The sequence below is a fragment of the Brachyistius frenatus genome, unplaced genomic scaffold (genome assembly GCF_029030835.1).
Source record: "Brachyistius frenatus isolate BFR_SWC_R1_liver_20210118 unplaced genomic scaffold, ASM2903083v1 Contig_8, whole genome shotgun sequence".
NCBI lineage: Eukaryota > Metazoa > Chordata > Actinopteri > Embiotocidae > Brachyistius > Brachyistius frenatus.
In genome coordinates this window covers 4,222,970-4,236,751 of record NW_027210607.1, presented here as the reverse complement: position 1 = coordinate 4,236,751, position 13,782 = coordinate 4,222,970, and the positions used below count along the sequence as shown (strand labels likewise).

Genomic DNA, 13,782 nt, shown 5'->3' with positions numbered 1-13,782 from the left:
AACTCTGCAGGTCTTCAGTGAATCACCTGAACACCGGCGATGACGGCGCGTCACGTGTTATTGTTTGGAGCAGGAAACCGACGGTTACGTCTCGAACAGGCTCACAGCAGCCCGGTCAGGACCGGGACACTTCCCCGCTCGCTGCCGCCGCGTCCTTTGCCTTCGCTCCGCCCGGGATGACGGGCGGGAAAGGTCGCTCCTCCACCAGAAAGGGACTTCGAGTACGAATATGCGCAGAAGCGGAGTAAACAAATCCGACACGCATCCAGCTGCTGCTGCTAGCTCGCTTCAGTAGCTAGCTGCCGTAGCTCACCGCCCGCCCGCGGGAGACGAGCTAACCGGGGCTAGTCGAGACGCGGAAGACCCGCGCCCGGTTGTTCGAGCCAGCTAGTTAGTTGTTTTCGTAAAGGGGCACAAAATGGAGCTGTTTCAAGCCAAAGACGACTACATCCTCCAGAGCGGGGACCGGGCTCTGTGGTGCAGCCGGAGGGACGGGACGATGACCGTCAGACCGGGTGCGTACTGGATGACAGCCGGCCATTTACCTCAAACTAACGCTGGCGTTAACCTCACGACACATTCATACGATTTAAAATAAAATAAAATAAAAATAAAAACAAGTATTTAGTGGCCTATGTGGTCGCTGACAAACATGATGTGACTGTTATCTCAGCAGCTCAGTCCAATCTCTCACTCGTTCATGTGTCATGCACGACATCGTGATCGTTTCATCTGAACTAAACGAAACGTGTCTCCAACAAGACTTGACTGTTTGGGAAAGAAGAGATGGGAACATTTTGATGTGCCACTCCTTAGCCTTGAAATCATCGCCCCGGCTTTCATTGCGTGAGTGCCAACACCCCAAACAGACTCCAAAGTTATTATTTTGGTTCTTATGTTAAACCTGAAGGGGAAATTTAACTCTTTTACTTCTTGTTTTGATCAGTCAGACGTAATGCAACAATATGAGAAGGTGAATAGGCTTCAACCACAGCTTCAGATGTGCAGTTGGATTAAACTACAATACCCTCCTGACGTAAAAGGAGATGAAGACACGATCAGTACAAGTTGAAACCAGCATATTATGTGTTCCTGAAGTATGTCAAGCTGGAGCTGCTGGCGTTACACCTCAGTCATGCTGCAGAAGTGAGTACCAGCTGCGGCTCCCAGCTCTGACAAAGCATTGATCAAATGAATGCCAGGGCTCGGTGGGAGTCACACGACCCCCGACCCTCCGGCTGACGGGACGGGACGGGACGGCTCAACTACCCAAGAAAAGTTTCAGGAGAGTCAGAAGGCCGTGCACGCTGTCCTCCATGTCAGCCGGAGTCGTTTGGCGGCGCAGCCATCCTGAACAGGTTTTTTGTTGCACCACTGTTTCATTATTTAATTGGAAAAAGGGTTTCCACTCCTCACTGCGTTTCCACTCCGCAGCTCTCAGTGAAGTCTCTCTGTGATGCCACACATTCGGAGTGAAGTTGTAGTATTTGTTTTTTTAAGAGTTTTTTTCTGGGAGAGCTTCTCCGTGTTGAGGCCCTCGCAGGCGGTTTCTCTGCACATGGGTTTCTGTGGCTTGTGGAACAGGAAGCATAATTGTCTGAAGCCGCTACAGTTGAGGTCCTCCACCCTCTGCCACGCCTTTCACATTTTTCCAATTTCCTCCACTATAGTGTTTAATCCCTCACTAATGCTAAGCATTCCCGTTTTAGTTACTCACTGAATGGATCCTTTGCTATGACTGACTTGGCCTGATGTTTGTAAAGGAAAAACACAAGCAGACCAATCGAGTTTTTCTTCAATAAAATTAAACTAGACTGATTTTCTTTTATGTTTAATTCCCGGTTTTAAACGAGCACGAAGCCAAACGAGACTGACTCAGATTTAGAGGGATCCTTCTCGTTGTTACTTCGAGTTGCAGATCAAGTCTTCATGCCACTGATGCTTAGAGAGTTGTCCTGTGTTAAAACCAGGTCTTAGTTTGTAACAGGAAGTCATGACTGTTTTGAAGTAGTTTCTGTTTCATAGGTTGAGCTGTTTCTGACCTTTCAAGAGTCAGTTGTAGGCCCTCACTAATCATTTGTGGTTGTATCTTACGACTCTGTTTTGATATTTCATCTCCATATTTTCATTTCAGCTACTGACCTGTTGTTAGCCTGGAACCCGGTGTGTTTGGGTTTGGTGGAAGGTGTCATTGGAAAGATTCAGCTTCACACAGGTAAGAGGAGAATTAACAGCTTGAACATTTTATCCTCAGATTTTTTTTTTTTTTTTTTTTTTTTTTGTCACATTCTTGCCAGTATTTTCCTGGAAACACGGGCTGTTACCAAATCATCCAGTGCTTAGTATGTTTCTTATTCACAAGGAAAGGTGGTAAAAAAACAAAAAACAGTGCAAATGCACTTTGAAATGTGTGTAGTTATGAAGAGGAGGGAGCTGATGGCGATGATTCAATTGTTGATAAATCAGATTTTGTTTTCGGTGAGAGATTATACCCGTCAGAAGAATAATTGTATTAATATTAGTAAATCAGATAGTTTAAAATCATGTGAATATTTACTTACAAGCTCTCTTGTGCTGCTTTATGAAATAGATGTGCGGTTACTGACTCGCGTGCAGCTGCTTTCTTCACACCTTTCAGAATGTGAGGAATTCTGCACCATGACGCCTCTCCCCCTTCTCCTCTTTCCTCCCGGCAGATCTTCCTCTCGGCCTCGTATTAATCCGCCAGAAAGCACTGGTGGGCAACTTACCAGGAAACCACAAAGTCTACAAGATCACCAAGATAGCTGTCATTCCTTTGTCTGACGAAGAGCCGCAGGAGCTGGAGCTGGAGGTGTGCATACTAATATTGTAAATGAGACGCGAGAAGCAGAATTCATGAACATCTCTTTTAATTACCACATTCAGTTCTCCTGACAGTCATTCAAACAGTACTTGTGAGAATCCTTAATGTGCTCGAGACTAGCCTGTGTGAGTCAGTGTGTGATTCATCCGTGACGGTGGGCTGCCAGGGGTGCAAAATACGTTGTAGATATATTTTACATTTTGTTTAAGATCTGTTTGGTTTGAGCCCACACATTCAAAATAAGAATTAAATGCAGACGTAAAATCACTGCATTAGGTGATAAAGGAAGTTGAATATTGCTGAGATTTCAGTCTTTCAGGGAAGCTTCACGGACGGTGAGGCAGAATATTTTCAAGTGAGTAATCACAGAGGAAGATGAATGTTAGTGGATACGCTTTTAGAGCTCGTCCTGTTGTTCACTGCAGAGGGACTGTTTGTTAGGGATGCACAATATTGGATCTTTGGCCGATATACAGTATGCTGATATTTTCCAATTCTTCTGGCCAATTTCCCATGCTGATACCGATATGTGTTTACAATCTCTTTGTTCCTCACAAATACGTCCTCATGATCAGGACCACAGTTCTTAAGAGGGACAAATGAATTTGTAGCATTGAAGGAAGCAACTTTGCCATCTGTTTCTTAATAAAAATCTCCACACCGCTGACATTTTTGCTCCTTCGTTCATGCTCGATGGAAGATCACCCGCGCTTTGGAGACACAACATTTAATCAAGAAATTTGTCAAGCGTTGAGCATTTAAACATAATTAAAATGTCATTTTATCGGCCTATAATATCGGCATAAATGTTCATTTTTGTCCAATGCTGATACCAATGATGCCGATGTTATTGTGCATCCTTACAACTTGTCCCATTTTGTGCCTAGAAGTCCTCTAGATCAATGTAGATGTTAGATTACTGTGTTCATTTAGGAAAAATTGAACTATATACCGCACTGTCATGTGTTTTTTTTTTGGCTAATAATAATAATGATGGTAATAATGATCTACTGGTTTGTTTATTTGCTGTTTGAAGAAAGTTGGTACCAAATCCACGTATACTATCCTCATCATACTGAACATTTTTTACACTCTAAATAGCTCAGTCATGTTGAAATTTATAAAGTTGCATAAATGTAAACGAAGATCCTGTTTTTCAGCTTTGCAAGAAGCATCATTTTGGGATCGACAAACCAGAGAAACTGGCCCAGTCTCCAGATGAGTCAAAGTTCTTGATGAAAACTTTTAGTCAGATCAAATCTAACGTGGCCGTGCCCATCAAGAAAAAGGTATTGTTTTGTTGTTCGCACATACACGTTTCATCATCTTCAAACAGACATACTACTTTCCCATCTTTCACTTCTCTAAAGGCTTTAAACTTCTCACAGGAGTTCACCTTCTTTGCTTTGTCAACTCACCGCTGTTTTCTATCTGCTCGCCCAATCCAGTATTCCCCTGCCTTCCAGGTCAAAGAAAACAAAGAGAAGGAGCGTCTGGAGCGGCGGCTGCTGGATGAGCTGTACAAGGTATTCATGGACTCGGACTCCTTCTACTACAGCATGACCTACGACCTGACCAACAGCGTGCAGCGCCAGGGAGACTCGGAGAAGTCCAGCTTACCTCTGTGGAAACAGGTGAGGAGAGAAATATCACCACGGAGTTCAGGTTCCTTTATTTCTAGATATATACTACAAAAACTCCTTATTTTGACTGATTGTGTTTTTATCTTGTGAAAGGTGGACGACCGTTTCTTCTGGAATAAACACATGATCCAAGATCTTATTAACCTTCAGGTAACTGATTTCCTCACACACACAAAAACAGTTCATTGGTGTTTTTATTTCTTAAGAATTGAATAATTGGAGTTTAATAAACACACTTTGTTCCCAGGTTTGTTTTTTGACACCATTGTGTTTTTTTTTTTTTTTTTTTAATTTGTTTTTTTTACTATTGTCGCCTTAAAGAGCATAGCCATGCTGTGTGAGTGTGGTAGTTGGACATGCTGATAATTATCAGGGTTTTATCAGAGTATCAAAATATGTACTAAAACAAAGCGTTAACTGCTCTTTGTTCTGAAAAATGATCTTCTTTGGATTCTTTGTGGATTTTAATGATCTTCTCTGTTTATACTGCTCGGATGCTCCAGGTCCCGGAGGTTGACTTCTGGGTGATCCCAGTCATCCAGGGCTTTGTGCAGGTGGAGGAGCTGGTGGTGAACTACAATGAGACCTCTGACGAGGAGCGGAGCAGCCCCGAGACCCCACCGAAGGAGGTCACCTGCGTTGATGACATCCATCCTCGCTTCACCGTGGCTCTGATCTCCAGACGCAGCCGCCACCGCGCAGGTAGAGCCACAAGTTGCTGTCAGTGCTTCTGAGAGAGTGTCGCGCCTGAACTCTGATTCAGTCCAAATATATCCTTTCTGTTGTGTAACTAGGACACATTTCTACTGTGAATGCACAGGTTTTTTTGTTTTGTTTTGTTTTTTCACTTAAAGCTTTGAACACCCTGTTAGACAATTACCTCTTTTATACTCTTCAAGTGAAGCATGATCTGTGATATAAATAATCTGAATGGTGTTGATGCGGCCTCCTTCCCCTAAGGGATGCGGTACAAACGCAGAGGAGTGGATACAGATGGCCATGTGGCTAACTATGTGGAGACGGAGCAGTTGATCCACGTGCACAGCCACACTCTGTCCTTTGTGCAGAGCCGTGGCTCCGTGCCTGTCTTCTGGAGCCAGGCAGGGTATCGCTACAATCCCCGGCCACGCTTAGAGAAAGGTCAGCAGGTTTCTCCGAGTCTTTGTGTAGGCACAGGCGGCCTCACAGGTGCAATTACTATTGTAGCTGTTCCTTTCAAATACTTTTCTGACAGTACCAGCGTCCTCTTTGTTTTTTACTTTCTTACGTCTTTTTTCCTGACTTGAATTTGGAAAAATCGTAGATTGTATGAGGAATTGTTGGTAAAACTTTGCTTCAGCCTCTTATTGCTACACCAAGATAATAAGCCTTTTGTTTTCAAAATGTAAAACCTTTCTGCAGATGTCTTAATTTCTCTAGTCTGATTAATTGTTATGAAAATCGTTTATATGCATATTTGTCTGATGTTTCAGGGGAGAAGGAGACCATGTCTTACTTTGCTTCTCACTTTGACGAACAGCTCAATCTGTACAAGAAACAAGTAGGTTTGCTTTGCTTTGCAATAGTGAATGCTTGAATCTAGATTGTTTTCTTTGGTGCACTTGCGTGCATCAGTCATGTGTTGGTATTTTATATTTATCTCCATTGTGGTTATTCTGCCACAGGTGGCTGCACATAGTTTGAATGTTCTCACTGAGGTTCTTGTGTTTGAGCTGAAGAGCTAAAATGACTCAACAAGAACTGCTGATGTTTCCTGTCATCTTTTACTAGTTGTTTTGAAATAGTGTAAATGGTAATGTTGAAGTTAGAAGTCATGTTATTTAAGTAGAACTAAATGTTGTCAACTTTGTTAATGTGATAAGGCTGCGGTATAGTTAGTCCTCCTCTAATATTTAGCAATTCACTGTTTTAATATGAGAATGGGCTCGAGAGGCCTAGATGCAAAGGAAAATGTTGATACTCATTATTTTTCTTCTCAGGTCATTATTAACTTAGTGGATCAAAGTGGACGGGAGAAAGTAATTGGTGACGCATATCTGAAGCAAGTCCTGCTGTACAACAACCCAAACCTCACATATGTTTCTTTTGACTTCCATGAACACTGGTGAGAACTCTTTTCTGAGCCATGTGAATGTACTTGTGTATGTAACAATCTATTTTATGCCATAGTTCATATACTTCCCCTTTACACTTCTTATATCCTGTTTTCAGCCGTGGTATGAAGTTTGAAAATGTGCAGATCCTGACAGACGCGATTTCTGACATCATCACTGACATGAAGTGGGCCTGGTAAGTGTCATGATAGTATTTTGGAATTGATTAGAGAAATTTTGATCAGATGAACACCAATATCCATGAATGTCTTTCATTCTGAACGTGTCTCCGTCTGTCAGGGTGGACCAAGCAGGCGTCATCTGCAAGCAGGAGGGAATCTTTAGAGTCAACTGCATGGACTGTCTTGACAGGACCAACGTGGTCCAAGCTGCTGTTGCTCGGGTGGTGATGGAGCAGCAGGTGAGATTTATTTTATTTTCTGAACCCAGACAAAGAAATGATCAACCATTTTTTACGTTTGTCTGTTTTGCCTCACAGCTGCTGCTTTCTAAATATATTTTTCCACTCCTTGTACCAGGGACCTTTTTTAGGCTGAGAGGTGCATTGTTCCTTATCATAATTGTATCCTGCTGAATAAGCTGAACTGCTCCAAATATTTTAGTGCCTGTAAAATTGTATTTGATTCTTCAACTATCGAAGTAATTGTAATAACCACATAGTGGACACATTTATACATTTGTTTTTAATTCATCTGTACATTTAAAGTAAGATTTTAGAAAGAGTGCCAGTGTGAGCAATATAAAATAATCAATATAATGATACATGTAATGGATTTTTTTTTTATATGGCACCTTTCTAAAGTTTGGATTACATTGTCTTTGCAAAAGATGACATGTGATTCACCAGGTGTACTTTTCCTCCTGCAGCTGAAGAAACTGGGTGTGATGCCTCCAGAGCAGCCGCTGCCTCTCAAATGTTACAGGATTTATCAGGTCATGTGGGCCAACAATGGCGACACCATCAGCCGACAGTACGCAGGCACAGCAGCACTCAAGGTAACATCATCGTCTTTGAACACACATCTACAACCGAGGCAGAGTTTGGCCCTTCTTCTCTTCAGTAATAGGTTCAGTAGATGGTTTAAGATACTGGGATAAATGCTTTCTCTTACAAACAGACTGAAATACAAAGTCAATAAATGTTTTCTACAAGTCATTCTGGTGTCATTAGCTAAATTCACTCCTTCTGAAAATAATCCTACAGATAATCTGATGTTAGGCTTCAAAATAATAGCGTTTGGGGGCGTGTCTGGTTTGACTGAGATTCCTGCTCTGCAAAGAGATTGGTGGTTTAGGTGGGCGTGTGTAGAGTCCTCAGGTTCTCGTTCAGATCAACCCCTCGCTCCTCCCCACCCCCTTGTCCAAATATGGTCACTTCTGGCTCCAAAAAAAAGAAACAAGGTGACAACGGCCCAAACGCCAGACTCAAGACTTCAAAGTAGGACTCCACAAACCACTGGGTGACGTCACAGTGGGTTTCCACTTGTATTTATCGCGTACTTTTTGTTGCGTTTTAGGGAGATTTCACCAGGACAGGGGAGAGGAAACTGGCTGGTGTAATGAAGGATGGCGTGAACTCGGCCAACCGCTACTATCTGAACCGCTTCAGGGATGCTTACAGACAAGCAGTCATTGGTATGAAAAAAAAGATAGATATTCCCGCTGTTTGTGTGCATCTATACTGTATCTCTACCCACGTTGTCCAAAAGTCTGTCCGTGGTTGACACTCCTAAATCTTGTGGCTCTCCCTGCAGATCTGATGATGGGCCTGCCAGTAACGGAGGACCTCTACTCCATCTTCAGTAAGGAGAAGGAGCATGAAGAAAAAGAGAAGGAGAGCCAAAGAGGAGCTCAGGAGCAGGTCAGCCTCCTGCTGCAGACCTACATGCAGCTGCTGCTGGCAGATGATGAGAAGTTTCACGGAGGTTGGGCCCTCATCAACTGTGACATGAGGTCAGTGGCCAGCTGTCCTGTCTGAAGGTTGATGCGTATTAACTTCATATAATCAGGGATGTAGATGAAGAGTCGTGATACCGTTCTCTTCTTTTTTTATTAGCCTCATTGATGCCACCAACAAAGACGTGGATGTGCTGCTGCTCCTGTCTGACAAAGCCTATTACATTGCTTAGTAAGTCACACTTTGATTTTGCATAATTGTCTCCTTAAAAATTGTTCTTATGGACTCACTTATGCTTCACTTTCTCCTAGCTACGATGAAGAGGCAGATAAGGTCAACCAATACCAACGTCTCAACTTAGAGGGTTTGGATAAGATCGAGATTGGTAAGAAGTTCAACTTAAAGGAGAAGTGAAGGTTCTTGTCCACTCACTGAGTCACCCAACACTTCCCAAAAGTGTGCTTAACAGTTTCTCAGTAACCTTTTAGCAATAACTTCACTGATCATGATTCATGTTAGGAAAGCAAATCACAAAAAACCCCGGATGTTCTAAGTTGAGTTATTCTTGTCCAGGTCCGGAGCCTACTCTGTTCGGCAAGCCAAAGTTCTGCTGTATGCGTCTGCACTACAGGAGTGAAGAGATGAGTGGATACTTCCACACACTGAGAGCAGCAACACGAAACCCAGAGGACGATGGAAAAGGTAGGATGCAGTTCTTTAGATCTTTTCAACTGCAAGAGGAGGAAACTGTTAAAGTGACATATTCTGCAGATACTGGTTGAAGCTACATTGTGACATATTTCAGATACATTACAATGCATAGCTGAGATGCTCCGCATAACTAAACAGGCCACCGGGCTGGACCTGCTTGTTGTTGAAAAGAAGCTGGAGAGGTGAGTACTAACTGGAGGTCTGTAAGATGACAAGCATTCATCTCTGCCGGTGACAGTAAACATTTTCAGCGATCATGTTACAGTGCTTTGAGCCAATGAGTCAATCTATGGATCATGTTCTTCAGTTGTTTGTATCTTTGCTGCAGGAGGCAGAGTAAACCTCACGAGGATATAATGGGGATCCAGAACAAACCTGCCGACCAGGTCCAGGGGAGCTCAGGCCTGGCACAGGGCAAAAGTTTCCTCCTCAACAAATTCTCCTCGCTCAACCAGAAGGTGAAACAGACCAAGACAAACGTAAACATCGGCCCCTTCAAGCCCCTCGGTAAGCTGGGCAACTTCTCCAAGCCGGACGTAAAAGTCAATTTCCTAAAACCAACTATGCATGTCAATCTGTGGAAGTCGGACAGCAGCTTGGAGACATCGGATAGCAACCCCGGCACCGGAGCCCTAAAAGACATGGGTGATGAGCACTATGAAATGTTGTCAGACTCGGACTCCTATAATTCAGACCCGGAGCTCCCGTGCTCTGGATCCTTAGAAAATGTGGACTATGTGCTGCCCAGCTGCGGCATTGTAGCATCAAACCCACGACTGGCCAGCCGCTCCCAGTCCATCGGTAGCGTGGAGCTAAATATCCCCTCCGTGATCCGAGTCATCGGCTGTGACGGAAAGCAAGAAAGCTGTTCTGTAGTCAGCGACGACAAGTCTCCCGGCACCGCCTCAGTGGCTGAAGAAGCCATTCTGATTGACTTTGGTACTCCCATCGATGCCTACTGCCACCAGTTTATCCAGGATGCACAGACCAAACCTGTCGAGGTTTTCGGGGAGCAGCTGCCCGCTGCTGTACCTCCACCCAAACCCATAGTGCCTGTGCAGAATAAGACCCCAGCAGACTCAGACAAGCCGCCAAGCTCAGAGCCGCAGAATCATCAGGAGGAGCCCCAGCTCCCCAGGCCATCCCAGCTCGACGTCCAGACCTCTACCTCCAGCTCCAACCTCCTCTCCGTCCAGAAGCCCAGCTCTGCAGTCTCAGGAGGCTCCCAGAGGAGTCTGTGTTCACAGATGGAGGGCAGCCTCGGCCCCTCGCCTGCCGACAGCAACGGCAGCCGCGTGGTGTCCCCCTTTGCCAAGATCAAGAGTTCCATGGTCCAGGTGGCCAGCCTGACCCAGGCGGGACTTACCCAGGGCATCAACTTTGCTGTTGCAAAGGTACAGAAGAGCCCCGAGCCAGACACTGTCAGCGAGGCCCAAGAGAGCGAGCTGAAGGCAATGTTTACGCAGTGCCAGACCAGGATCATTCAGATCTAGTGCTTTCCTTGTAGCAGGATTTTGTAGTCGTTCGTCACGTAGAAACTTCCTGTACGGTAGCAGCAGCAAAAGCTTGCACATGGCGTCGCCTCCCGGCCGAGACGTGTGCTCTTGGACCCGTCCTTCAGTTAAACTCGCTCACGCTAACGAGGACTCTTGTACAGAATTGACAAATACAGTATACCAACATGACAGTGACCATGTTTACTTCCACACGATGATGGGTTCCCCTTCTCTTGAGCGCACTGATTTTTGTTGTTATAAATGACTCCCAGATCTTTTGCCGTGCAACCTCGCACACCGATTGGTAATATTGGCACACGTCCTCTGTTTTAATAATGAGCGGTCCTTCCCTATGAGACGGCAGTAATGGTGACACGATGACATTTCTGCTTTAAACGTAACAGTCGTAGTAATAAGTTATAACAATTCCTAAGTGTCGATGAAAATTTGATTGAAATTAGTGCATGTTAATCCAAATCCTCGATCACTCCAGAAATACTGCAGTTCAAGTAAACTGTTGTATAGCTGCACTTTTCTTATTTTCGCCATGATTATCTGAAGAGACAAAAAAACTAAGAATAAAGAAGATATTTTGGTTTTTAAGACGTTTTAAACCCCTGTACTTCCGGCGTGTTATGCAGAGTGTCTTTGTGATGTAAACATGTCACTGTCCTCAGTCTGAAGTTACTGGATTACCAACAATGCTCGCATGTGAGGTTAATAATAACAACTGATCTCGACAAGGCAGTTTAAAGACATTAGCTGCATGTTGAGCGACCCGACTCGGACTCTACCATGTACTGTACGTCATCCCTGTGTGTGCAGGTCACTTATTGGCGTTCGTGATTTACCGTCGACCTCGTAATAACCTTCGATTTGGTAGTTGTAGAAAACGACCGAAACACCTTTTGTGACTCCCAAAGGACGACTCCGTGTTCAATATTAGCCTCTGTATAGCTGTCAGAAAACTAGCCAGACCACATACCGTAGGTAGTTAATCCTATGTAATATCAATGTTGTCAAGTGTAACTTAGAAGATATATCATTATAGAGATAATGACTAAACAAGACCTTTAGTAGGAGTATCCTGGTTGTCAATATGTACAGTGAGTATTGTTTATCTGTCCCTGAGTAGAGCTTTTTTTGTATTGATGGCAGGGTGGAAGTTTAAAATGTTTAAAGAGGTATGAGCATTATATTTTGGAAAAGAACGCCCAGTACTGTCATTGTCAACCACAAAGAACCAGAAAAGTACAGGTTGGGGTTGTTTTTGATAATATATTATGTATTGAAATAACTATTCTGCTGATGGTTGTACTGGTTAGGGTTGTACATTGACACTGCATGTGTGACAAAGACAGGAGAGAGTAGCATATAGTAGGTATATATGCAATCGCACCCACCCAATTATTAGGAACACTGACGCTTTATGCACACTCCCCCCTCTAAACTGAAAGCATATTTGCCTTAACAGGGAACTGAAGTGGGATAATGTATATCAGGTATTTATGGCAAAATCTACCTTTTTAAATCCATTCTTACATGTTACATTTGGTGTACTGTATAAAAAAAGATCATGTTCAGGGTTTACTGTCGCTTTATCTTGGGATATTTCGTCTAAATGATGGCACATACGTGGAAACGAGCAGGTTTTTTAGAGGTGTAAACAGTGGGTTGGCTGTGTTTCTGTACTGTACAGTATGTGTGAGTTTGTCTGTTAGATCATCCCTCCTGCTGGTATTTAGGAGTGCTTACGTTTAAGCCCTTGTTATATTTATATGCTAAGATGCTGGAAACATTGTTTTTGTTAACCTCAAGAAGTGAGGTTTTGCCTCGGTTGTTGTGAAATCTCCCGTAGGACCTTGTTTATAGACCGAGAGAGGAAATCCTAACGAACCATGGCCACCTTATCCTACTGTGTATACTGGTGTCTGCTTATGATGATAATAATAATAATAATCTGGTTCGCTTTGAGCTGAAATATCCCAAGATAAAGGGTCACACATTTAATATTTTGTGTTCATATTCACCTGTTTTCTGCAGTCAGCTTGCTCACCAGCAGAGAAGATGTGGGATTCTTCTATATTTGATCTGGTCATTATAATTGTGTTAAATAAGACTCGGCTGCTTTGCGGGTGCTGCTGACAGTGTGTGGTGCTGCCAAAGCTTTAAGGTAATAGCTGCGATGCAAAGTTTTAAATGCTGACGGTAAAAGGTGTTTTTTAAAACTGGGATTTGAAACACTGGAGCAGTTCTCAAGCAGAGCAGAAGCTCGTTCTGTCCTGAACAGGCTGTATTAAGCTACAAGGACCAGTAATCCTCAACATTCCTGACAGAGACCACAACGCTATGGTGTCGGTGTCCGCTTTTTATAACGCAAAAGCTGGCAGTTGTTTTCAATTCTGTATTTGCTGGGTGCGATTTTTCTTTAATCTTTTTTTTTTTTAAAGTGCTGGTTTTTTTTGCAATCACCTCTTCCGTCTGTGGTCGTCCTTCCTGCCCATTACAGGACCCCACGTCATGACAACTCGTCTTGTCACTAGAGATCTCCAAGCATTTTGATTTGCACTGTTAAAGCACATTTTCTTGCACCATTTCATTTGAATGTCTGAAGTCATACGTTTCCTCTTTACCAACTGACTGTTGTCATTGTTTTCCACGGTGTACGGAGATTGTATTGTATATTAAAGTATCCTATTTATTCTTATCTTCTTTGGGTGTGTACACTTTTTGTCTATAGAAGATATTCCATTGGAATAAAAAGTACAAGTAAATGTCATGTTGCATGAGGTTTATTGTCAAATCCATCAGCGGTCTCCATGCCAACTAATGCAACAGAAAATGCACCACAGGAAATGATCCTCCTGACCTCATTATTCATTTTTGAAGTTTAAACTGTTTTGTAAACAGATAAATTTGTGTCTGCACCAAACATTTCTCCACAGAAGGCTGTGAATTTAAGTCAGAAAGATAAACTGAGATGTTACTGAACATACAACCTACATGCCATCAATTCCATTAAGTGATAAACAGTCGGCTGACAAAGGAAAAGGCAACACTTGGCAGTAATCCACCA

General features: G+C 43.3%; 1 protein-coding gene across 2 annotated transcripts; it reads left to right on the top strand.

Moving 5' to 3' along the window:
* The first annotated feature begins 63 nt into the window (after positions 1–63).
* inpp5f (inositol polyphosphate-5-phosphatase F) lies at positions 64–13,413 on the top strand. Of its 2 annotated transcripts, none has more exons than XM_069689972.1 (20): positions 64–515; positions 2,135–2,215; positions 2,697–2,833; positions 4,006–4,134; positions 4,312–4,479; positions 4,582–4,638; positions 4,992–5,190; positions 5,449–5,628; positions 5,961–6,028; positions 6,468–6,592; positions 6,700–6,777; positions 6,882–7,002; positions 7,470–7,598; positions 8,120–8,237; positions 8,357–8,555; positions 8,659–8,730; positions 8,811–8,884; positions 9,073–9,201; positions 9,305–9,392; positions 9,539–13,413. In XM_069689972.1, the coding sequence occupies exons 1-20, from the start codon at positions 419–421 to the stop codon at positions 10,701–10,703; spliced, it is 3,414 nt and encodes a 1,137-aa protein (XP_069546073.1). In that variant the 5' UTR covers positions 64–418; the 3' UTR covers positions 10,704–13,413. The 2 variants fall into 2 exon arrangements, with proteins under 2 accessions (XP_069546073.1, XP_069546072.1); XM_069689971.1 differs by having other exon boundaries at positions 4,294–4,479.
* The last annotated feature ends 369 nt before the right edge of the window (positions 13,414–13,782 follow it).